This window comes from Camelus dromedarius, chromosome X (assembly GCF_036321535.1).
Source record: "Camelus dromedarius isolate mCamDro1 chromosome X, mCamDro1.pat, whole genome shotgun sequence".
Classification (NCBI taxonomy): domain Eukaryota; kingdom Metazoa; phylum Chordata; class Mammalia; order Artiodactyla; family Camelidae; genus Camelus; species Camelus dromedarius.
The window spans coordinates 56,049,435-56,073,620 of NC_087472.1; the positions used below are offsets into that span (position 1 = coordinate 56,049,435).

Below are 24,186 nucleotides of genomic sequence, written 5' to 3' on the forward strand. Positions count from 1 at the left end.
GATTATTTTTCCTAGCTTAAGTCTGAGGCAACTCATTTGCATTACTGACACCTATCTTTCAAAGAGTGCTATTTTTCTAGTAGGTTCCTGATCCACTTCCTAAGTGAAAAGGCACAACCTAACATCTGTTCTCTGATGATTGAGTTTAATGGGAAGGAACTATTTTTAAAGTTTGAATGCCAGTGCCCTAGCCAAACTTCAGTCTAAGTAATGGGAAGTGTACCTGGTCAAATGCTCCTGAATAATGAACCACTCCATGATATCCCAGCCGTTTATAAACATATCCCTGTAAGGAAGGACAGAACCATAAATTAGCATTTACTCTACTTTGAGAGTCTTGTCTTCTGAACTTCTTTTTTGGGGGTGTGGTAATTAGGATTATGTATTTATTTTTAGAGAAGGTACTGGGGATTGAACCCAGGACCTTGTGCATGCTAAGCATGCACTCTACCACTTGAGCTGTACCCTCTTCCTTTTCTGAACTTCTTTTCTATCCTTTCCCATATTCTTACCACTCTTGCAAAGTTTGAGCATAAGGGTGGAGGTGAGAGGAAGGATAAATGAATATGATTGCATTTATTTCCAACTGAAATTCTCATTGGCTAACCATGTTTCTCTTCCATTGCCTCAGGATTGACTGGCTCTTAAAAAAAAGCAAACAAAATGTAGCTATTTCTTTATATAGACATAAATTTTCATTTCTCTGAGATAAATGTTTGGGAATGCAATTGCTGGATTGTATGGTTAGTGTATAGCTAGTTGCTTAACTTTTTAAGAAACTGCCAGACTATTTTCCAGAGTGACTGTACCATGGTACATTTCCACCTGCAGTGTATGAGAGATCCAGTTTCTCTACATCCTAACCAGCTTTTGGTATTGTCACTATATTTTACTTTAGGAACAGATGTGTAGTGATAGCTCATTGTTCACTTAATTTGCATTTCTGTAATGGCTGATGATGTTGAACACCTTTTTATGTGTTTGTCATCTGTAGATCATCTTCAGTGAAATGTCTCTTCATCTCTTTTGCCCGTCTCCAAATTGAATTGTTTGTGGGGTTTTTTTATTGTTGAGTTTTGATAGTGTTTTGTTTTGTTTGGTGGAGAATGCGGGCAATAATCTTGATGGTTTAAAAAAACTGTATTCTAGCTTCTAATCCTTTTCAGATGTGTGGTTTGAAAATATTTTCTCCCACTCTGTAGCTTGTCTTTACATCCTCTTAACAGGGTCTTTTACAGAGTAAAAGTGTTAAATTTTGATGAGATCCAGTTTATCATTTTTTTCCTTTTTATGGATCATGCTTTTGATGTCAGATCTAAGACCTCATTGCCTACTCCTTGATCTGAAGCATTTTCTCCTATTTTTTTTCCCCTAATGGAGGTACTAGGGATTGAACCCAGGACCTTGTGCATACTAAGCATGTGCTCTACCACTGAGCTATACCGCCTATTTTTTAAAAAATAGTTTTCATTTTTACATTTGTTTGTGATCCATTTTTGAGGTAATTTTGTATAAGGTGTGAATTTAGTTCGAGATTCATATTTTTGGCTATGGATGTCCAGTTGTTCCACCACCATTTGTTGAAAGGCTGTCGTTTATCTACTGAGTTGATTTTGCATCTTTGTGAAAAATAAGTTGGCTGTATTTGTGTAAGTCTATTTCTGGGTTCTTGTTTTCTGTTACATTGATATATGTATTTATTCCTTTATCAGTATCACCCTGCCTTGCTTACCGTAGCTATGCAGGAAACCTTCAAATCAGGTAGAGTGGCTCTTCCCACTTTTTTTGAATCTGTGGCAAATGAAATGATTTTATCTAATTTTATTTATTAGGAAATAATAAGTAATTCACATAAAATGTAGTATATGTTTGAATCTCATCATGAAATAATGTAATTTTAAGAATAATTATCATCAGGCCCAACTACCAAATTTTATTTTTAGGTCACTCACATTTTTTATGTACCTCTGCTTATTAGTCTTGGTTTTAAGTAAGTTGTCTAGTTAAAAGAAACTTTAAATTCCAAGTTGAGAGTCTTAATGGCATGCTCCCTTTGTCTTTTTTTAGATGGTGTTATCTGAAAAGGTTAGTCAACTGATGGAATGGACCAATAAAAGACCTGTAATAAGAATGAATGGAGACAAGTTCCGTCGCCTTGTTAAAGCCCCACCGAGAAACTACTCCGTTATTGTCATGTTCACTGCTCTCCAACTTCATAGACAATGTGTCGTGTGCAAGTATGAACTTTCAACTACACTTTAAAAATTAAAAAACTCGTAAGGTTTTAACTATTTCTCAATCCCAGAAGAACCAAATTAGTTCAGTGGGTACCTAAGCAATTAATGTGTATACCATACTTAGAATGTCTCTAGTAACACATAAATAGTACTGCTCTTTATAGTCTTCTTTTTTTGTTGTTGTTGTTTGCTTTGTTTTTCTGTTTTGGAGGGAGGTAATTAGGTTTATTTATTTACTTATTTATTTTAATAGAGGTACTGGGGATTGAGCCCAGGACTTTGTGCATGTTAAGCACACGCTCTACCATTGAGCTATATGCTCACCCCCCCCCCATAGTCTTTTCTTGATTGTATTAGTAGAGGAAAGACAAAGAGCAAGGATAAAGTATCATGGTAACCACTGAAGGAATAACTTTAACAATCATCTTATAAAGTGATATCAACTTATATAAATGTATGTCAATAGCATTGATGTAGTGTTTTATTATTTGTGTGTGCTTTCAACTTCATGCTCTTGTTTTATCACAACAACCCCAGGAGATACATGAAGCAAATATTCTCTCATTTTTGGAAGAAACCGGTTCTAAAATTTTAACTGGTTTACCGAAAGCTAGAGATATTTGTTAATGTAATGATGGTGGCTACATCCAAATTTAGAATTAATTACAAGAGAACTTTTCTAGAAAACAAATATGCATGATTTAGAGATGTTTTCTTTCTTCTAGATTGTTTTGTAGTAATTATAAACCTTAAAATGGAGGCTAATCTCACTTAAACGTTCATAAAACAATGGCTTATTGATTTTATTTTACTATTTCTGGATGATCTTAGGAAAAAATATTTCTTTAAACAAAAGCACCATGGATAATTAAAAACAGTTGATAGTAAAAAAATAAAATGGCTTTTGCCTTTTGGTGTTTTTTACTTATATTTTTAGATTTGTATGTGTAATCTGGGGATTCACTTTAAATGAAATGACAAAGCTACCTTGTGAAAAACTAAGTTAGTAAAATCTTGGAGTCTTTCCAAATTCTGATAGCCTGAGCCCATGTGTAGGAATAGGCAGCCTTCTTTCAGAATAATGCGTTATGCTACCCCAAGCCTTGCTAACTTTTCCTAAAGGATTTTCTCCCCAGAGGTAGGAGATAGTCAAGGTATTTGGTCCCAGAGTGCTTTTTTTGAGGGGGAGGGGAGGGTATGCTGAATATAAATTAAAAGTAGAAGAAGGAAAAAAGATAGGTATTAACTATGAATAAACTTATAAACTCTAGAATTACCCATAATTCAGTCAGTTTACTTACTAGCAATCATGAATATACAGAAATGTCTGGGAATAAACACAAATCCCATAGTTCTGTATTAAATGCAAATTAATGGAATTCTTAATAACTAAAGTTTTAATTAGTATCTTATTTTCTGCAAGACCAAATTTTAAATTAGCTTACATTTTCCTAAACTCATTCAAATAATTAAGCAACAGTGATGTGTATAATACTATATATTTGGTGCTGTCAGAATGAGAAATACAAGAAAAATGTGCAACCCTTATCATCTGGCTAGGGAAATGAGTTCCACACATGAAAATGACAAAGCTACCTGGCAATATAAGGCAATTTATGATTAAGTACCAAATGAATTGTGTACATAATAAATGCTACAAAATTTCAGGAAGGACATATAACAGAGGTGGTTAGGGTTGGCCTAATAGAGAAGATATGACTTGTACTGGGGCTAGACAGATGGATCACATTTAGATAGCAGTAGGATATTCCAGTTAGAAGCAATGATGTGTGTAAGGGTACAGAGATAGGAGTAAAACAAAGTGCTGGAATTAACAGATTCTGTTTGAGATTGAGTAGTAGTAAGGCTTTGTTAAAAGCTAGATGCATTATTTGAAAATAGATGATAAAGAACCTTGAATAACCAGTGAAAGAGTGTTCTGAAGGTAATAGAAAAACAACAATGGTTTCTGAAAAGAGGAAGAGTATCAGGAAAGTAGTAATTTAGGAAGACTGATGTATATTGCAATGTAAGAAGGATTGGAGGAGAAGAAAGTAGAGTTAGTATTTTAATATTCTATTAAATATTAGATATTAAAGATCTGACTTTAGATAATAGCAAAGAAAGTAAGTGGGGAGGGATAGAGTTAAAAGATAATCGCAAATGGAGAATGTCAGATACTGGAAACTGAAAGCATGTAGGAAAAGAGGGAAAAGTCAAGTGTGGCGTGAGATTTCAGTTAATCTCAATCTCAATTCCTTAGATTATTCTTTTACCCTAACTGTATTTTTACTAAGTAGCATTTTGTCACGTAGATTTTTTTAATGGATTAATATTATAGTCTGAATTCTCTGGTAAAGTACTTCAACCTTGTCTTTGAGCTCTTAGAAGTAATTTAGAGCATTAAAAATTACTGTAGAAACAATTAGCTAGATTTTTCCAGTGACTATTGAAGGAGCTTTGAGATGAGGAAACAGGCACAAAGTATGAAGCAGAGTCAGGTAATCACTACTTCCTGTTGAAATCCCTAACACTTGGTATAAGGCTTCTCATGTCAAAATAGTGGCAGTGTTTTCCAAGGTTTGTTCTAATGCTGATTTGCACTAGATTGCTTTTTTAAATGTTTTATATGTTATCTTCACAAATCCGATTGCATCCAGGCAAGCTGATGAAGAATTCCAGATCCTGGCAAACTCCTGGCGATACTCCAGTGCATTTACCAACAGGATATTTTTTGCTATGGTGGATTTTGATGAAGGCTCTGATGTATTTCAGATGGTAAGATATTTGATGTATTCTATTAAGTAGGAATAGGTGAACTATGGATAATGTGGAATACCTTTTTTTCAATTGCTACAGGAAGTTAAATAGGACTTGTCTTATGTAAGACCTAAAGTAGTTAGTGAAGTATAAGCTAAACTTAAGCTAAACATGAAATGTAGTGGTCAGTGCTAACATATTAGAATGTAGAAATTGGGTAGAAATCAAGTAACTTTCATTTTTTTAATTGTAATAAAATATATATAATAAAAATTACCAAAAATTACCATTTTACCTACCTTTAAGTGTACAGTTTATCAAGTAACTTTTGAAATCATAGCAAAAATCCCACCATTATGTAATATTGAAGTTCTTGGTAGAGCTCCATACCTGTCTTTACCCTCTTGCTTCTTGTCTTAGTGGAAAAGCTCCTTGTTCAAAGCTTAACCCTTTTCCTGTGCCCTGTATCCATACCCAACAGCTCTGTCAGTCATGACCTCTCTCATGTATATGTTTTCTAATTAAGACTATTTTTTGAGGAGTTTAAAATTCACAGCAAAATTGAGAGGTAGCTACAGAAATTTCCTATATGCCCCATGTCCCCACACATGGATAGCCTCCCCCATTACAAACATGTTCCACCAGAAACATGTTCTATATCTGTTACAGTTGATGACTCTACATTGACACATCATAATCACCCTACGTGCATAGTTTACATTACCATTCACTCTTGGTCTCGTACATTCTACTGGTTTGGACCAATGTATAATGACATATATCTACCAATATGGTATCATAAGAGTATTCTCACTGCCCTAAAATTCTTTGTACTCTACTAATTCCTCCCTCCACACTAACCCTTGGTAACCACTGATCTTTTTACTGTCTCCACAGTTTTGCCTTTTCCAGAATGTCATATACTTGGAATCATACAGTATGTAGACTTTTCAGATTGACTTCTTTCACTTAGTAATATGAATTTAAAGTTCCTTCATGGCTTAATAGCTCATTTCTTTTTAGTTCTGAATAATATCCCATTGTCTTGATATACTAGGATTTGTTTATCCATTCACATACTGAAGGACATCTTGGTTGCTTCCAAGTTTTGGCAATTATGAATAAAACTCCTATAAGAATCTAAATGCAGATTTTTGTGTAGACATAAGTTTTAACTCATTTGGGTAAATAACAAGGAGCACAATTGCTGGATCATGTGGTAAGAGTATATTAAGTCTTGTAAGAAACTGCCAGACTATCTTCCAAAGTGACTGTACCATTTTGCATTCCCAGCAGCTGTGAATGAGAGTTCCCATTGCTCCACATCCTCATCAGTACTTGATGTTGTCACTGTTCTACATTTTGACCATTCTAGTAGTTGTGTAGTGGTATCTTGTTTTAATTTGTATTCCCTTGATGACATGTGATGTGGAGTGTTTTTTCAAATTCTTATTTGCCATCTGTATATCTTCTTTGCTGAAACGTCTGTTTAGGTCTTGGGCCCATTTTTAAAAATTGTGTTGTTTGTTCTCCTTCTTGAGTTTTAAGAGTTCTTTGTATGTTTTAGGTAACAGTCATTTATCAGATACGTCTTTTGAAAAATTTTTCCCTGTCACACTCTCTTGATTTTGTCTTTTGCAGAGCAAAAGTTTTAAATTTAATGAAATACAACTTATCAATTATTTCTGTCATGGATTGTGTCTTTGGTGTTGTATCTAAAAAGTCATCACTATACCCAAGGTGACCTAGGTTCTCTTCTATGTTATCTTCTAGGAGTTTTATATTTTTGTCTTTTACTTAGATCTGTGATCCATTTTGAGTTAATTTTTGTGAATGATGTAAGGTCTGTGTCTAGCTTAGGTGGGTTTTTTTTTTTGGTCTGTTTTTTGCTCGTAGATGTCCAGTTGTTTTAATACCATTTTATTGAAAAAATTTTCCTCCATTCAGTTGCCTTTTCTCTTTTGTCAAAGATCAGGTGACTGTATGTGAGTCTATTTTTCAGCTCTTCATTCTGTTCCATTGAATACCACACTATTTTGATTACTGTATCTTGAAGTTGGGTAGTGTCAGTCCTCCAACTTTCTTTTTCAGTATTGTAGTGGCTATTCTGGTCTTTCACCTGTCCATGTAAACTTTAGAATCAGTTACTCAATATCCACAAAATTTACTTGCTGGGATTTCGGTTGGGATTGCATTGAATTATAGATGAAGTTGGGAAGAACTGACATCTGGACAATATTGAGTCTTCTTTCTGTGAACATGGAATATCTTTCCATTTCTTTAGTTCTTCTTTGATTTCTTTCATTAGGGTTTTGTTGTTTTCCTCATGTAAATTTTGTATGTATTTTGGTAGATCTATACCTAAGCACTTTATTTAGGGGGATGCTAATGTAAATGTATTGGTTTTTAATTCCTTTTGTTCATCGCTGGTATATAGGAAAGCAATTGACTTTGTATATCAACCTTGTGTCCTACAACCTTGCTATCATTGTATATTAATGACAAGGAGTTATTTTGGTCAGTTCTTTTATAACTTCTACATATAGGATCATGTCATCTGTGAACAAAGACAGCTTTATTTTTTCCTACCTGATTTATATGCCTTTTATTTCCTTTTATTGTCTTATTGCATTAGCTAGAACTTCCAATACAGTGTTAAAAAGGAGTGGGGAGAGGAGACATCCTTATACTTGATCTCATGGGAAGGTTTTGCATTCCTCACTATTAAGTATGGTGTTAGCTCTAGAACTTTTGTAGATATCCTTTATCAAGTTGAGGAAGTTCCCCATTACTCCTAGTTTACTAAGAGTTTTTATCATGAATAGGTTTGAATTTTGTCTAATGCTTTTCCTGCATCTATTGATAGGATCATGTGATTTTTTAGCCTGTTGTGATAGATTACATTAATTGATTTTTGAATGTTGGACCAGCCTTACATACTTGGAATAAATCCTGCTTGGTCATGGTGTATAATTCTTTTTATACATTGTTGATTTGATTTGCTAATATTCTGTTTAGGATTCTTGCATCTATATGTTCATGAAAGATACTGATCTGTAGTTTTCTTATAATGTCTTTGTTTTTGGTATTAGGATAATGCTGGCCTCATAGAATGAGGTGGAAATGTTCCCTCTGCTTTATCCTCTGGAAGAGAGTATAAAGATTGGTATGATTTTTTCCATATATGTTAGGTAGAATTCACCAATGAATTCATCTGAGACTAGGGCTTTCTGTTTTACAAGATTATTCTTACTGATTCAAATCCTTTAATAGATATAGTCCTATTCAGATTGTCTATTTCTTCTTGTGTGAGTTTTGGCAAATTGTATCTATCAAAGAATTGGTCCATTTCATCTAAGTTATCAAATTTGGGGCATACAGTTGTTCATAGTTTTTTTTTTTAAGTATCCTTTTAATGTCCATAGGATCTGTAGTGATATCCCCTCTTTCATTTCTTTTTTTTTTTTTTTTGAATTGAAGTATAGTCAGTTTACAGTGTCGTATCAGTCTTTCATTTCTGACACTAGTAATTTGTGTCTTCTCTCTTTGTTTCTTAGTTAGCATGGCTAGAGGCTTATTTATTTTATTGATATTTTCAAAGAATATTTGGTTTTCTTTTGGTTTCATTGATTTTTCTCTATAGATTTTGTTTTCAGTTTCATTGATCTCTGCTCTAATTTTTATTATTTCTCTTCTTCTACTAACTTTGGATTTAATTTGTTCTTTTGTTGGTTTCCTAAGGTAGAAACTTAGATTACTGAGTTTAGATTTTTTTTTCTCCTATATGCATTCAGTGTTACAAATTTCCCTGTAACCATTGTTTTTGCTGTATCCCACAGATTTGGATAAGTTCTGTTCCCATTTTCATTTAGTTCAAAATACTTTTTTTCTTGAGATTTCTTCTTTGACCCATGTGTTAATTAGAATTGTGCTGTTTAATTCCCATGTATTTTGGAATTTTCTGGTCATCTTTCTGTTATTGATTTCTAGTATAATTCCATTGTGATCTGAGGGCAGACATTGTATGATTTCTATTCTTTAAATTTGTGTGTTTTTTATGGTGTGTTTTATGGCCTACAATATGGTCTATCTTGATGAATGTGTATTTTGCCATTTTGGATGAAGTAGTCTATAGATGTCAACTATATCCAGTCGATTGATGGTGTTGTTGTGTTCAACTGTATCCTTACTGATTTTTTGCCTGCTGGATCTGTCCATTGGGTATTGAAGAGGGGTGTTGAAGTCTCCAACTATGATAGTAGATTCATCTGATTCTTGCAGTTCTATTATTTTTTGCCTCACATAGTTTGACACTGTGTTGTGAGGCACATACTTGCTAAATAAGGACTGTTACGTCTTCTTGGAGAATTGACCCCTCTATCATCCCTGATACTCTTTTTTATTCCTGATAGCATTCATTGTTTTGAAGTCTGCTCTATCTGAAGTTAATATAACTAATGCTGCTTTCTTTTGATTAGTGTTTGCATGGTATATTTTCCTCCATATATTTACTTTTAATCTGTATGTGTCTTTATATATCATGTAGGTTTCTTGAAGACAACGTATACTTGGGTCTTGTTTTTTGAACCACTCTAACAATTTATGTCTTTTAATTGGTCCATTTAGACTATTGATGTTCAAGTTGATTACTGTTTTTTTAAAATATATTTTTATTGAAGTATAGTCAGTTTACAATGTTGTATCAATTTCTGGTGTGAGCACAATACTTGTCATATAGGAACATACATATATTAATTTTCATATTCTTTTTAACCATAAGTTACTACAAGATATTGAATATAGTTCCCCAAGTTGATTATTGTTATGGTTGAATTACCATCTACCATATTCATTACTGTTTTCTGTTTGTTGCACTTATTCCTTGTTCCTATTTTTGTCTTCCAATCTTTTTCTGCCTTTTATGGTTTTAATTCTGCATTTTATATGATTCCATTTTCTCTTCTTTCTTGGCGTATTGGTTATACTTTTTCTTTTTTTTTTTTTTTTTGCTTTTTTTAAGGATTGCCCTAGAATTGACAATACACATTTTGCTAATCAAAGTCCACTTTCACATAACACTATACCACTTCACGGGTAGTGTGAATACCTTATAATAACAAGATAATCTTAACCCCCACTTTCTGTCCCGTGTATCATTTCTGTCATTCATTTCACTTATTTATAAGTGCGCGCACACACACATACACACAGTTGAATACATTGCTGGTATTATTTTGAAAAAACTGTTATTTGATAAATTAATTACAAATAAGAAAAACAAAAGATTTTATTTTACCTTAACTTATTCCCTCTTCTTTCCCTCCCTTACTTTATGTAGTTTCAGGTTTCTAACCTGTCTTATTTTCTTTTAACATTTCTTGAAAGAAATTCCCTTGATTTTTGTTAGTCTGAGAAAGTCTTTATTTCTTCTTCACTCTTGAAGAATAATTTCACATATTACAGAATAGTCTAAGTTGACGGTGTTTTTTTCTCTCAACACTTCAAATATTTTACTCCATTCTCTTCTTCTTTGCATGATTTCTGAAGAGAAGTTGGATGTAATTCTTGTCTCTCTTCCTCTATGGGTGAGGTGTTTTATTCCTCTGGCTTCTTTCAGAGTTTTTTCTTTATCTTTGATTTATCTTTGAGTTTAAAAAATTATAACCCTGGACATAATTTTATTGGCATTTATCCTGCTTGATGTTCTTAGAGCTTCCTCAATCTGTGATATGGAGTCTGATACTACTTTGAGGAAATTATCAGTCATTACTGTTTTGAATATTTCTTCTGTTCCTTTCTCTTTCTTCTGCTGGTATTCCCATTATGTGTATATTACACCTTTGTAATTGGCCCACAGTCCTTGGATTTACTGTTCTGGTTTTTTTTTTCAGTCTTTGTTCTTTTGCTTTTCAATTTTCAAGGAGTCTATTGATAGACCTCTAGCTCAGAGATTCTTCAGCCATGTCCAATGTACTAATATGCCCATGAAAGGCATTCTTCATTTCTGTTACAGTGTTTTTCATCTCTGGCATTTCTTTTTGGTAATTTCCTGAGATTTCCATCTCTCTGCTTACATTACCCATCTGTTTTTGCATGCTGTCTACTTTATCCATTAGAGATATTAATATATTAATCAGGTATTTTTCATTCCTTGAGTGTTAATTCCAACATCCCTGCCAATTCTGGTTCTGATAACTTGCTCTGTGTCTTCAAATTGTGTTTTCTTTTTACTTTTGCTATGCCTTATATTTTTTTCTTCATAACCAGATATGATGTACTGGGTAAAAGGAACTGCTGTAAAATGGCCTTTAGTAATATGGTATGAGATGTGAGCAGAGGGGAATATTCTATAGTCCTGTAATTAGATCTCAGTCTTTTAATGAGCCTATGCCTCTGGACTGTGAGCTTCACAAAAGTTTCTCAGTTTTTATTTCTTCCTTCTTAGAGGACAGGATGGGTGGAGTGAACTAGAGTTCGGAATTTCCCTTCTTCTAGGTCAGTTAGGCTCCGATAATACTGCATCAGGTTAAGCTCTGGTTAATTAGATTCCTTTGAGGTCAGGCTTTGTTAAGAACAGGGTTCTCTGGGGTGTTTAAAAAGTAGTTTCTTTTCCCCTCACCCTGAAGGTAGCATGAGGGGATTTTTCTCTAGTATTTACTGTGGAAACCTAGTCAAGCTCCTGGAGGTAAATCTTATTTTTCAGTCCCTAACCCTTCACCATGACTCTGCTTCTGGAGTTTTTAACTCTTTGAGTTGTACACACTGAGCGTCTAGTAATTGGTCAGTTATAGGTCGGGTTTTCCTACTCTGGCGGAGGTTCCTGATGCAATTTCTACTTGTGGGTCTCTGCTCAGATAAGCTGTGACTCCCTTTATTTGCCTGTCTGTCTCACCAATTTGGGGGGCAGTCATTTGCCCTGTGTCCTCCTCTCTCCTAGAGAATTCCAGAAAAGTTGTCTATTTTTCAGTTTGTTCATCTTTTTACTTGTTACGATGGAGTGGTGACTTCTAAGCTCCTAACATGGAGACCCATAAATCATAGCTTTCCACTGTATTTTTAACTTTGGCCTCTGTACTAGTTCTTCCCCTTTGCGTATAAGAGGATATAGATGCAATTAGTAGATTCAAGGACATAGATTCAATTTTGTCTGTTTATAAATGTGTCTAACTCATATAGTTGGGCATGTTTTACTCAATAATTGTATAAAACATAAAAGGAAAGATTTGGGTATACCTTTTTGTTGTATACCTTTACATGAATGACTTTCCAATCCAAAAATTCTTTGTGTCCCAAATGAAACTCCTGTCTCTCCCACTTCCACCCAAACCTGGTAGTCTTGTGTTCTGTATCACTAGTGACACTTCTTTGTCATTCCTCTTCTACAGCATCCGTCATCCTTTACATTTAACTGGTTGACTTACCATCAATATAATACTTCCTCCATATTGCCTGCCATAACAGTTCTTCGATGTTTTTTTTCTAGAGGGTATTGATAAGAAAAGTTGAGGTAAAAACAAACAGCCCAATCCAAAAATGTGCAGATGACCTAAACAAGCAATTCTCCAATGAAGACATACAAATGGCCAGTAGGCACATGAAAAACCGCTCAGTATCGCTAATTATCAGGGAAATTCAAATCAAAACTACAAAGAGGTATCACCTCACACCAGTCAAAGTGGCCATGATTCAGAAGTCAACAAACAATAAATGCTGGAGAGGCTGTGGGGAAACGGGAACCCTCCTATGCTGGTGCAGCCAGTTACGGAAAAGAGTATGGAGATTCCTCAAAAGACTAAAAATAGACTTACCATATGATCCAGCAATCCCACTCCTGGGCATATATCCAGAGGGAACCTTAATTCAAAAAGATACAAGCACCCCAATGTTCATAGCAGCACTATTTATAATAGCCAAGACATGGAAACAACCTAAATGTCCATCGACAGATGACTGGATAAAGAAGCTGTGGTATATTTATAACATGGAATACTACTCAGCCATAAAAGATAATAAAATAATGCTATTTGCAGCAACATGGATGGACCTAGAGATTCTAATTCTAAGTGAAGTAAGCCAGAAAGAGAAAGAAAAATACCATATGATATCACTTATATGTGGAATCTAAAAAAAAAAGACAAACGAACTTATTTACAAAACAGAAAGACTCACAGACTTAGAAAACAAACTTATGGTTACTAGGGGTACAGGAAGGGGGTGGGAAGGTATAAATTGGGAGTTTGAGATTGCAGATAGTAACTAATACATATACAATAGATAAACAAGTTTATACTGTATAGCACAGGGAACTATATTCAATATCTTATAGTAACTTGTGAAAAAGAATATGAAAATGAATATATGCACATGTATGGCTGAAGCAATATGCTGCACACCAGAAATTGACACAACATTGTAAACTGACTATACTTCAATAAAAATGTACATATACAAAAAAAGAATACTTGAGGGAAATTACATTTGGGAAACAATTTAAACAAAATTAAATTTTATTGTTTACTTCAGAGTATCAAGACATATGAAGGGTCTTAAGGTTTTATTCTACTTGCAAGCTAACAAGTTAGAGTCTGCCACAGTTTCATAGATGCTGGCAAAAGACATGACACTCCTGGATTGGAGTTAAAGGACTTTATTACTCAAAACAACAACAGTATCCAAAGTATCAGCACTTACTTATACCAGTTCTCCAAGCCCCACTTATCATAGGACACTACAAAGAAAACCAATGGATTCCATTATGGAAAAGTAATTCTAAGCTTTGGAAGCTCAAATCTTCTATAAAGGGTAGTAAGCATTCATGCCATTTGCTTTGGAGGGAGACTCTATTTCTATCTTCTAAGGCTATACAAACATCCTTGAGAACATCATCCAGAACAAAGGCAGTCAGTGCCTCTGATTGCAAAATGTGTGTAAACATGAGAAACCTATGGAGAATGGTCTCCCAACCCAGGACTTCTCATAGATTTTAACATGCTGATATGTGTTATACCGTCCATTCTAATAGTGAACTGTAATATGCAGAATTTTCCAAAGTATTGGACCACTTAGTGAAGCATTTTAGTTAGATTTTATGGAACATACTTTTGGAAATAGTGGTACACAGACTAAAGCCAAAATACCTTAGTCCTCCTCACTTCATGCCCTCTTTACTCCAAACAACCACCCTTTCCCATAATTATATTATGTCATGCACTATTTTATTTCAGCATTGTTCATTGTTTCCTACAACATGAAGCATCTTTTCTCCCTTGCTCCCTTTCTCTCCACTTTCAAAGTTCTATTTACCTTATAGGCCTCATTCCAGATACTCCCCTGAAGCCTTTTCAAATTCTCCAGATGAAATGTGAGTCATCCCTTTTCTTGTGTTGTTGTATTGCTTTTCTTATATTTCTTTTATACATGTATCCACATTCCATCTTATAGTAGAATTAGCCCTAGAGTTGTTTGACAGTCCCTCTTAAAATACACTTACTTAAAGGCAGAACCAACATCCTATAGCTACTAGTGCTCAGCTCATAATGCATATTCAGTAATGTCAAACAAATGGCTTAACATTCCCATTTTACAGTATGTCATTGTACTAGTCATATTCCAGTCTCACACAGCTTCATAAATCAAAATCAATATATTCATAGAACATGCTTCAACCTAAAAGGTTAGTGCATTTAGGCTTTTTTAGACCAAAGGAAATAGTCTCCAGAGTTTAAGAAATTGCTTTCTCATTCTCTACTATTGAAGCTGGGGTTGTTTTGGAAATTAAAAATTATAATTCCATTTATTTTAACAAGATACACATAAAGAATTTCTGTTAGTGATTTGTAAAGGTACAAAACCAACTTTCTCCTACATCAAAGACATTTTAATATCAATGTCCATTTTAGTGCTATATTTAGAGTTAGTGGTATAAGGATAGTAAGTATGTCCAGCTGTGGAAGAAATTCAAACCTCTCTCCAAACAACAGTGTCATATGCCACAATATACAAATCTAAGCATGGATGAAGAGTGATACCTACCAAAAACAGTACATCTTGTTTTGGCTCTTTAACATCTAAGGATTTTCAAAGCTTAAAGGATTTTTTTAAATTTTAATTGTGATAAAATATATACAACATAAAATGTACTATCTTAACCATTCTTAAATTTATAGTTCAGTAGTGTTTAGTACATTCACATTGTTGTACAACCAATCTCCAGAATTCTTTGTCTAGTAAAACTGAAACTCTTTACATATTAAATAACTCCCTATCTCCTGTTCCCCCAGCCCCTGGTAACATTCTACTTTCTGTCTCTAAGAATTTGACTACTGTAGGTACCTCATATAAGTGGAATCATGCAATATTTGTCTTTTTGTGACTGGTTTATTTCAGTTAGCATAATGTTCTCAAAGTTTATCCATGTTTTGGCATGCATCAAAATTTCCTTCCTTTTTAAGGCTGAATAATGTTGCATTGTATGCATATACTACATTTTATTTATCCATTTATCTGTTGTTAAATGCTTGGGTTGCTTTCACCTTTTGGCTATTGTTAGTAATGCTGTTATCAAGCCACTATGGAAAGCAGTGTGGAGGTTCCTTAAGAAACTAAGAATAGAGTTGCCGTATGATCCAGCAATCCCATTCCTGGCCATATTCCAAAAAAGATGAAAGTTCTAATTTGAAAAGATACACGCACCTCAATGTTCATAGCAGTACTGTTTACAATATTCAAGACATGGAAGCAACCTAAGTGTCGATCAACAGATGAATTAATAAAGAAGATGGAACACACACACACAAATATGCACGTACACATACAATGGAATATTACTCAGCCATAAAGAAGAATGAAATAATGCCATTTGCAGCAACATTGATAGACCTAGAGATTGTCATACTAAGTGAAATAAATCAGACAGAGAAAGACAAATATTATATGATATCACTTACATGTGGAATCTGAAAAATAGTACAGATGAACTTATTTACAAAACAGAAACAGACTTAGAGACATAGAAAACAATCTTATGGTTACCAAAGGGGAAGGAGGGAGAGATAAATTGGTAGTATATGACTAACAGATGCACAATACTATGTATAATATAGATAAACAACAAGGATTTACTGTATAGCTCAGGGAATTATATTCAATATCTTGTAATAAATTATAATAGAAAAGAATTGGGAAAAAGTATATAGATACATACATATATATGTATAACCAAATCACTTTGCTGTACACCTGAAACTAATACAATATTATAAATTAACTATACTTCAATTTTTTAAAAAAGCCCTGGAAAAAACCACAGATTAGAATTTTTAACAAGTGCTATCAACATAGGTACACAAATATCTCTTCAAGACCCTGCTTTCAATTGTTTTAGATTTATACCCAGAAGTAGAATTCCTGGATCATATGGTAGTTCTATTTTTATTTTTATTTTTTTGGATCTCCATATTGCTTTCCATAGCAGCTGTACCATTTTATGTTATTTTTTGTTTTTTTGATAGTAGCTATCCTAATGAGTGTGGGATGGTGTCTCATTGTGGTTTTGATTTGTAATTCTTTAATGATAGTGATGTAGAGCATCTTTTCATGTGCTTGTTGTCTATTTGTGTATCTTTTTTGAAAAATGTCTGTCCATATACTTTGCCCAGTTTTTAATCAGTTTTCTTTTTAGTTGTTCGAGTTCTTTATATATTCTGGATATTAGCCTCTTACCAGATATATGATTTGCATATATTCTCTCCCATTCCATTGATTGCTTTTTCACTCTGTTGATTTTGTCTTTAGCCTACAAGGTATTTTTAATGATCTGATTTGGTATAAGATGTTATACTAGTAATCATGGAAATACAAATTACAATAATGGTGATATACAATATTTCCCCATTAGATCAACTTTTGCCAAGAATATGGGGAAACAGATACCTTCTTACATTGCTGTGAAGTGTAAATTGGTACAGCCACTTTTGAAGGCAAGTTGGCTCTATCAATTTAATTTAAAATGTTTCTGCCCTATGAACTAACTATTCCATTTCTTAAAAAACACTCATATATATATAGAGAGATATGTACATGGCTGTTTATTACATCATTTTTAATTGGAAAAAAGGGGAAAAGTCTTAAAATACCAACAATAGCATAATTAATGAACTATGAGAGTGAGGTTGATATATATGTACTATCATGGATAAATCTCTCAAACATGGTTGAATATAAAAAGTAAATTGCAGAATATTACGGTTAATGTGATACCATTTGTGTTAAAATAAAGCAGACACAAAGCAGTATTATATACTTTCTGTTGGTACATACATGTTTTATGAATAAATTCAGAAAGTTCCAGAAATGATAATAGTGGCTGCCAGAAGGACTGGAGTTGGTCCTTATAACCCTATAATGTGTTTTTAATTTCATAAGGGAAATGGATTTCATATATTACCAAGTTCTCTTAGACATATGTATGTGTTTTAAATCCAAAGGTGGTACAATAGTTCCCCCCTTATCCACAAGGGATATGTTCTAAGACCCTGAAACTGCAGATAGTACTGAACCCTGTATGTAACTTTATTTTTTCCTATACATACATATATACATACCTATGATAAAGTTTAATTTATAAATTAGGCACAGTAATAGATTAATAACAATAACCAATACAAAATAGACCAATTAAAACAGTATACTGTAATAAAAGTTATATGAATATAGTCTCTCTCTCAAAATACTGTACAAATTTATCTTTTCTATCTTAGCTAAGCACTTACCATGTACTGTGGCCATTTTTTTTCAGTTGAGGTGGAACAGCAAAGTTAGCATGAATTTCTTTTTTCTTTTTCAAGATTTCATGAAGATTCATTCTTACCATAGATCTTAGCAACCTCAGCATATGATTTTTTTTTTTATTAAGTTGAGAACTTCCATCTGTTCACTTAAAGGAAATACATTGTGGCTTCTCTGTGGCATATCTGAATTGCCAGCATCACTACTCTTGTGTTTCTGGGCCATTATTAACTAAAATAAGGGTTACTTGACCATAAGCACTATGATACCACAGCAGTCGATCTGATAACTGCGAAGGCTAAGTGACTACTGGGTGGGATACGCTGGACAAAAGGATGATTCACATACTGGGTGGGATAGTGAGAAATTTCATCACACTGCTCAGATTGGCGTGCAATGTAGAATTTTTGAATTGTTTATTTCTGGAATTTTCCATTTAGTATTTTCAGACTGCAGTTGACCATGGGCAACTGAAACTGTGGAAAACAAAGCTATAGACAAGGGGGAACTACTGTATAGCTAAACAGATATTTAAGAATTTGTCCTAAAATTTGGGCAGTAGTTTGGTGGAGTGAACACTATCCAGGATCTGGCTCTTGGTTTTGCAAACTCAAATTGAATTTTTAACAGTGTAGCCAGAATTTATCTAGCTCTGGAGACTTTGTGCACACTCACCAAACTATAAAAATCCATGGACATTTGTAGCCAAAGAGCTAATCTGTTGATTCATTAATTTAAGATATTTTACTGCCAAGGAGTCCAGAGTAATCATATCCACTAATCAGTATACCCTCTCCCCTTATGGGAAAGTCTAAAAATTTACTGTTAGAAGGGTTACTGTGAATATAGAATTGAAGCAAGGGAGTTGGGTTATTTTATTGGTTGATGTCTTTAAGTTACAATTGTCTTATACAAGCCAATCTCCATTAAAGGATTACCCTCTGAGGGGACCTAAATGCTTACATCTGTTGTTCAACATCTTTTTCCTGGACTTAGACTTTCTATTTTCCACAAGTATAATTATTATCACAGAAGGAAAGATATAATGCAGATGAGTAGCTTGTAGATTCTTTACCTTAGCAATTCCCGTGTTATCTTAAGCGTACAGTGATCTCATGACAGAGAACAGAGAAATGTGATGCTTATCAGTAAACATTTATGAACGTTTTAGAATGGATTATTTCTGCATATTGGTACCATTTTGTATTGGTTTTCACTACAGTAGAGCACTATCTTATCCTGATCTTTCTTATCTCCAAATTGAGAATGTGCTCTAGGGGGAGGGTGTAGCTCAAGCAGTAGAGCACATGCTTATCACGCGTGAGGTTCTGGGTTCAATCCCCAGCACCTCCTCTAAAAATAAGTAAGTAAACCTAATTACCTCCCCCTGCCAAAAACAAAAGAGAGAGAGAGAGAGAGAATGTGCTCTATTTGGAGCTTATGTAAGTTGCATAAGACAATTTTAGTTCTTATAAATGTATTCTTCTTTGCAAATATGTGAGCAGATTAAAGAGACTGTGGTATGGGAAATTTTCCATTCTAAAGGAGTAAAATGTAGATTTTTTTTAGCTAGGAATTTATACTTGGTCAGTAAAGTGTACTAGTTAAGGTCACAAGTAGCCTTGGGTTTGAATCCTGGCTCCATCACTTGACTTTCCTTTGGCAAATCACTTAACATACCTAAACCTGGGCTTCCTCATCTTTGTAAAATGCCTAAATTTCCAGATAATATTTGCCACTAAGAGTATTTCCTTGGTAATTTGTATTTTCATGGAATACTTTTTATTCAGCTAAACATGAATTCAGCTCCAACTTTCATCAACTTTCCTGCAAAAGGAAAACCCAAAAGAGGTGATACATACGAATTGCAGGTGCGTGGTTTTTCAGCTGAGCAGATTGCCCGGTGGATTGCTGACAGAACTGATGTCAATGTAAGTTTCCTTGCTTTGCAGAAAGTTACTTTGCCATTATCCACTTTGAATCTTTCTGGGAGGTCCTAATTGGTCTTGTCCCCATATCACTGAGGTGGTAGTAGTTTGTCACACACTTCATGAATAACATTTAACAGAATCATCCGGATGAAAGAGTGAAGTTACAAAACATCCTCTATTAATTCAGCATGGAGTGAGTACACATTTGTTTTTTTGTTTGTTTATTAGTTTGTTTGTTTGTTTATTAGTTCGTTTAGTGGAGTAAGGTAATTCAGTTTATTTATTTATTCTTAGAGGAGGTACTGGAGATTGAACCCAGGACCTGGTGCATGCTAAGCATGCACTCTACCTACTCTATCTCTGCCTTCCCGCTAAGTACACATGTTTTTTAAATGGAGGTACTGGGGATTGAACCCAGGATCAGTTGCATGCTAGGTATGTGCTCTACCACTGAGCTATACTCACCCCTACCCAATTCAGCATGGAAACCACTCTTTTGACCTTTTTAAGTCCATGGACTTTATAGTTGTACTCGGCAAATACTTCTTAATCTAAAAGATGTTAGGTTGTGCATAAAGAGAATATTGTATCCATCCCATTTTAGGATACACTGTAGACTATTTTCATTAGGATGAAAAGAAAAAGTGTAATTTTTCTTGAAAGTAACCACACTAATTTTGATTGTTTTTATTTCAAACTATTTTGACCTATATAATTAATGAGTAAATTTCATGCTTTAAAATGTTTTTGTCTATTTTCCGTTAGATTAGAGTAATTAGACCCCCAAATTATGCTGGACCCCTTATGTTGGGATTGCTTTTGGCTGTTATTGGTGGACTTGTGTATCTTCGAAGAAGCAATATGGAATTTCTCTTCAATAAAACTGGATGGGCTTTTGCAGCTCTGGTGAGTGAATTTTAGAATAAAAATCGTTTGAATAAAATTCCTAATATGATATTGTTAGGTGGTATTTTGTTTATTTCTTATCTGTGGGAGACAATTTTTATATGTATTTATTTTATGCCTTAAAATCAGTGTGATTCCTCCATTATGGCATTAGGACAGCCAGAGCTTGAAGCAACTTATTGTACCCAGGTTTTTTCAACCAGAGAGACTATCACCCCTATGAAAATCTCTAGTTCTCTTGAATATATTCTTCTAAAAGCCTTTTCAATATTCAATTTTAAAATTCTGGCAGGTTATTTGCAATTTTAAAATAGTGTTTTCCTTTCAAAGTAAATAGTATTAATTCTTGTGATCCTCGTGATGAAATAGAAGCCTTAATCAAGAAATCATTTATCTGAAAAAAACTTTTCTTCATATATTACTTGAGAGGATGCACTTTTCATATACATGTTAGTCTAACAAGGTGGGAACAGCTACATGGTGTTATATGAGTATTTCATTACTTTTTGTTTCCTAGTGTTTTGTGCTTGCTATGACATCTGGTCAAATGTGGAACCATATAAGAGGACCACCATATGCTCATAAGAATCCCCACACAGGACATGTGGTAAGGAAGTCCAGGATTTCTTTCCATTGTATACCAAAGTTAACCTTAATGATTATTATCCTGTGAGATCAGTGCCAGCACATGAAGGAACTAGATTTAGTTTTGACTTTTCAATCTCTCTGTTAATGAGCTTCAATTGCTAAAAAGACTGTGCAGTACTCTTAAAAGTGGGAAATTCCTTATCCCATTTGGTGAGTTCCTTTAAGTAAGCTGGCTAACAATAAAAGTTGGCCTTCAACTAAATAGAATAATTGATCAAGTACTTGAGCATCTACTGTTTCTAGGCACTGTGCTAGGTATTATTAGATAGAGTGATAAGAAAAACATAGTCGCTGTTTTCATGGAGTTTATATTATTGTACTTCATGGTCTTTTACACTGAAATACTAGTTTTATCGTATATTTTGTTGTTGAAAACATAGTATAAGTACAGTGAATAAGTACAAATATAAGTACAAATAATAAATAACACAGAAATGGCTTTCATTTTAGTCAAACTTATTTATTGATGAATGCCACAGATCCAGTGCTTATATACATTGGCTAAATTAGTAATTTCATAGTGTTTGAAAATAGCCCATTTTAGGATTAAAATACTAAAATTTAATGTATATTTAAAGATTAAATTTTCTCTTTTTCCCCCCCTAGAATTATATCCATGGAAGCAGCCAAGCCCAGTTTGTTGCTGAAACACACATTGTCCTTCTGTTTAGTATCCTCCTTATAATAAGTTCTTGGGACTGTGTTTTAATTTGCCTGTTTTCTCACATCCTAGTATTGTCTCTGCAGCATTTGGTTGAGGCTGCTCTCTTATTAATGCAAGTCGTAACATCTTTGGAATCATATTACTGTGTCATCTGTCTTTGCCCAATCAGCTAAAGACCACCAGGGACAAACCTGCAGTCTGATAAAGCCAAGTTTATTAGATCATTGCTACAAGAGAGACTACACATCAGAGGAACCATGGAACATCTTACCTAAGGAAAGATAGAGTTGTTACAGGTTTGAGGAAAGGTGGAGCTTAGATGAAATGTAAATGAAGCAATGTTTTGTTGAGCTCAAAGCAAAGCCATGCTAAGTATAAAGCGGTCAGCATCAGGTCTGGACTATCAAGTGGACCCAGGTTTCTGTTTCCTGGAAACTACAGTATTCAGCTAAATGTGGGATTTTTGCCTTCAGAAACTCCTTTTTTGAAGCTCTGTGCTTTGATTGTAAACTTAGGATACTTGGAAATTGTACTTGTAAATTGAGTGACTTAGATCCTCCAGGCAAGAATGGAATGTTTTCTTCTTACTGATATAATTTGAATCAGTCTGTGATTTTAAGGAACAGTGTTCCTCATTGAGTAAGAAAACAGTAGTTGCTCAAAGACAGGGGTTATTTTGACATTTTACAGCTGCAGCGTGCCCTAGGGAGAAATATTATTTCCTGTGAACTATGTAGCTACTTTATATATGTGTTGTCCCATCCTCTTGAATGACAGGGCAGATTTTTACTTTTTCACATCTGAAAATTGATGCTTCTATAAGCTGCAAGGAAAGGTAACAGTGATACCAGATAGGCAGAGTCTAAATTTCTTAGTATTACTAAACACAGTTTACCTACCTGAATACGTAAGCAATGACTTTGTGGAACAAATCGACAAAGTGAACAAATGCAATGTTCCTAGAGATTTGCTTCTCAGCCAAGGGGTCCTGACATTGACATATGGGAATCAGTTGTAGCCCAGGCTATGAGAGAATCTGCCCAGTGACTTAATGGTAATGTCATTTGCTCTGCCTTGTCATCCCATCATCTAAATGACTTAGAGGAGTTCTATTCTTTGTTGTTATAGATATACTTTGCATACAGTTTGGTTTCTTAATGTATTGTAAGTATTTAATATATCATGTATGGCCTTTATTGTTACAAAAGTGTATGAGAATTACAGAGAAGTAAGAAAATATAGGCAAGAAAAAGGAAAAATAGTCATCATTATCAATGTTTATATAATGAATATATCATAATTCAATTATTCTGTTGGTTAATATTACAAAGAATGTTTTCTTGCATATAAAAATAATTGGCATATCTCCAAATTCCCAGAAGTGAAGTTTGAAACAAACTGTATGACTCTATTGTTCTTCATATTTCACACAAATTGATTTCCAAAAGGCTTTTGCTTAAAAAGTGTAAGGAGATTTGCTGCCAGAAATATATATGTGCCCTGATGTCACTGGCAAGTCCTAACCATTGTTATGTATTCTCATTTTTTTAAGTGCTAATTCAATAGGCAAAAAAATTATTTAACTATAGCTTGAGCAATAATAATCACAGTAACTGAAACATTTTCCCACAATTCTTTAATCTTGCTTCATTTTATGCAAATGTCTTTGTCGTGTCATATATACTGTACTTTATTCTACTAGCTCTTTTATTTTTTATTTTTTTGTAATTGAAGTATACTTGATTTACAATATTGTGTTAGTTTCAGGTGTACGGCATAGTGATTTGGGGTTTTTTTTAAGATTATATTCCATCATAGGTTATTACAAGATACTGAATATAATTCCCTGTGCTGTACAGTAAACCCTTGTTATTTATCTATGTTACATATACTAGTTTGTATCTGTTAATCTCATATCCCTAATTTGTCCCTCCCTCCTCTCCCCTTTCATAACTATAATTTTGTTTTCTATGTCTGGGAATCTGTTTTCTATTTTATATGTAGATTCATATATATATAATATACATATTTGTATATATGTATATACTCCCCTCCCCCACATTTCTTGATTTTGATGTCCTGTTTTACATCTTCATGCTTAGCCTTTTATTGTTTATTGTAGTTACACTCACTTTTACAATTTTTAAATTGTTTTTTAAATTTATACTGGCTTATTTAACTGATCTTAAATCCTTTTATATATTTGCCTTTCCTATTGTGATTTTCCCTTTCCTATAGATTTTGCTTTTTTTTC

At 33.8% G+C, this 24,186-nt stretch overlaps 1 protein-coding gene across 2 annotated transcripts in view; it reads left to right on the forward strand.

The window, feature by feature from the left end:
* The window catches only part of MAGT1 (magnesium transporter 1), a 41,970-nt gene that overhangs the window by 8,588 nt on the left and 9,196 nt on the right, over positions 1-24,186 (forward strand). Inside the window, exons 2-7 of one of the 2 annotated variants that reach the window (XM_010987733.3) lie at positions 2,068-2,237; positions 4,898-5,015; positions 19,574-19,714; positions 20,480-20,620; positions 21,138-21,227; positions 21,875-21,938. In XM_010987733.3, the coding sequence (XP_010986035.1) occupies positions 2,068-2,237; positions 4,898-5,015; positions 19,574-19,714; positions 20,480-20,620; positions 21,138-21,227; positions 21,875-21,938 (724 nt within the window). The remainder of the gene's footprint in view (positions 1-2,067; positions 2,238-4,897; positions 5,016-19,573; positions 19,715-20,479; positions 20,621-21,137; positions 21,228-21,874; positions 21,939-24,186) is intronic. The other variant, XM_031446225.2, reaches the window with a different exon arrangement.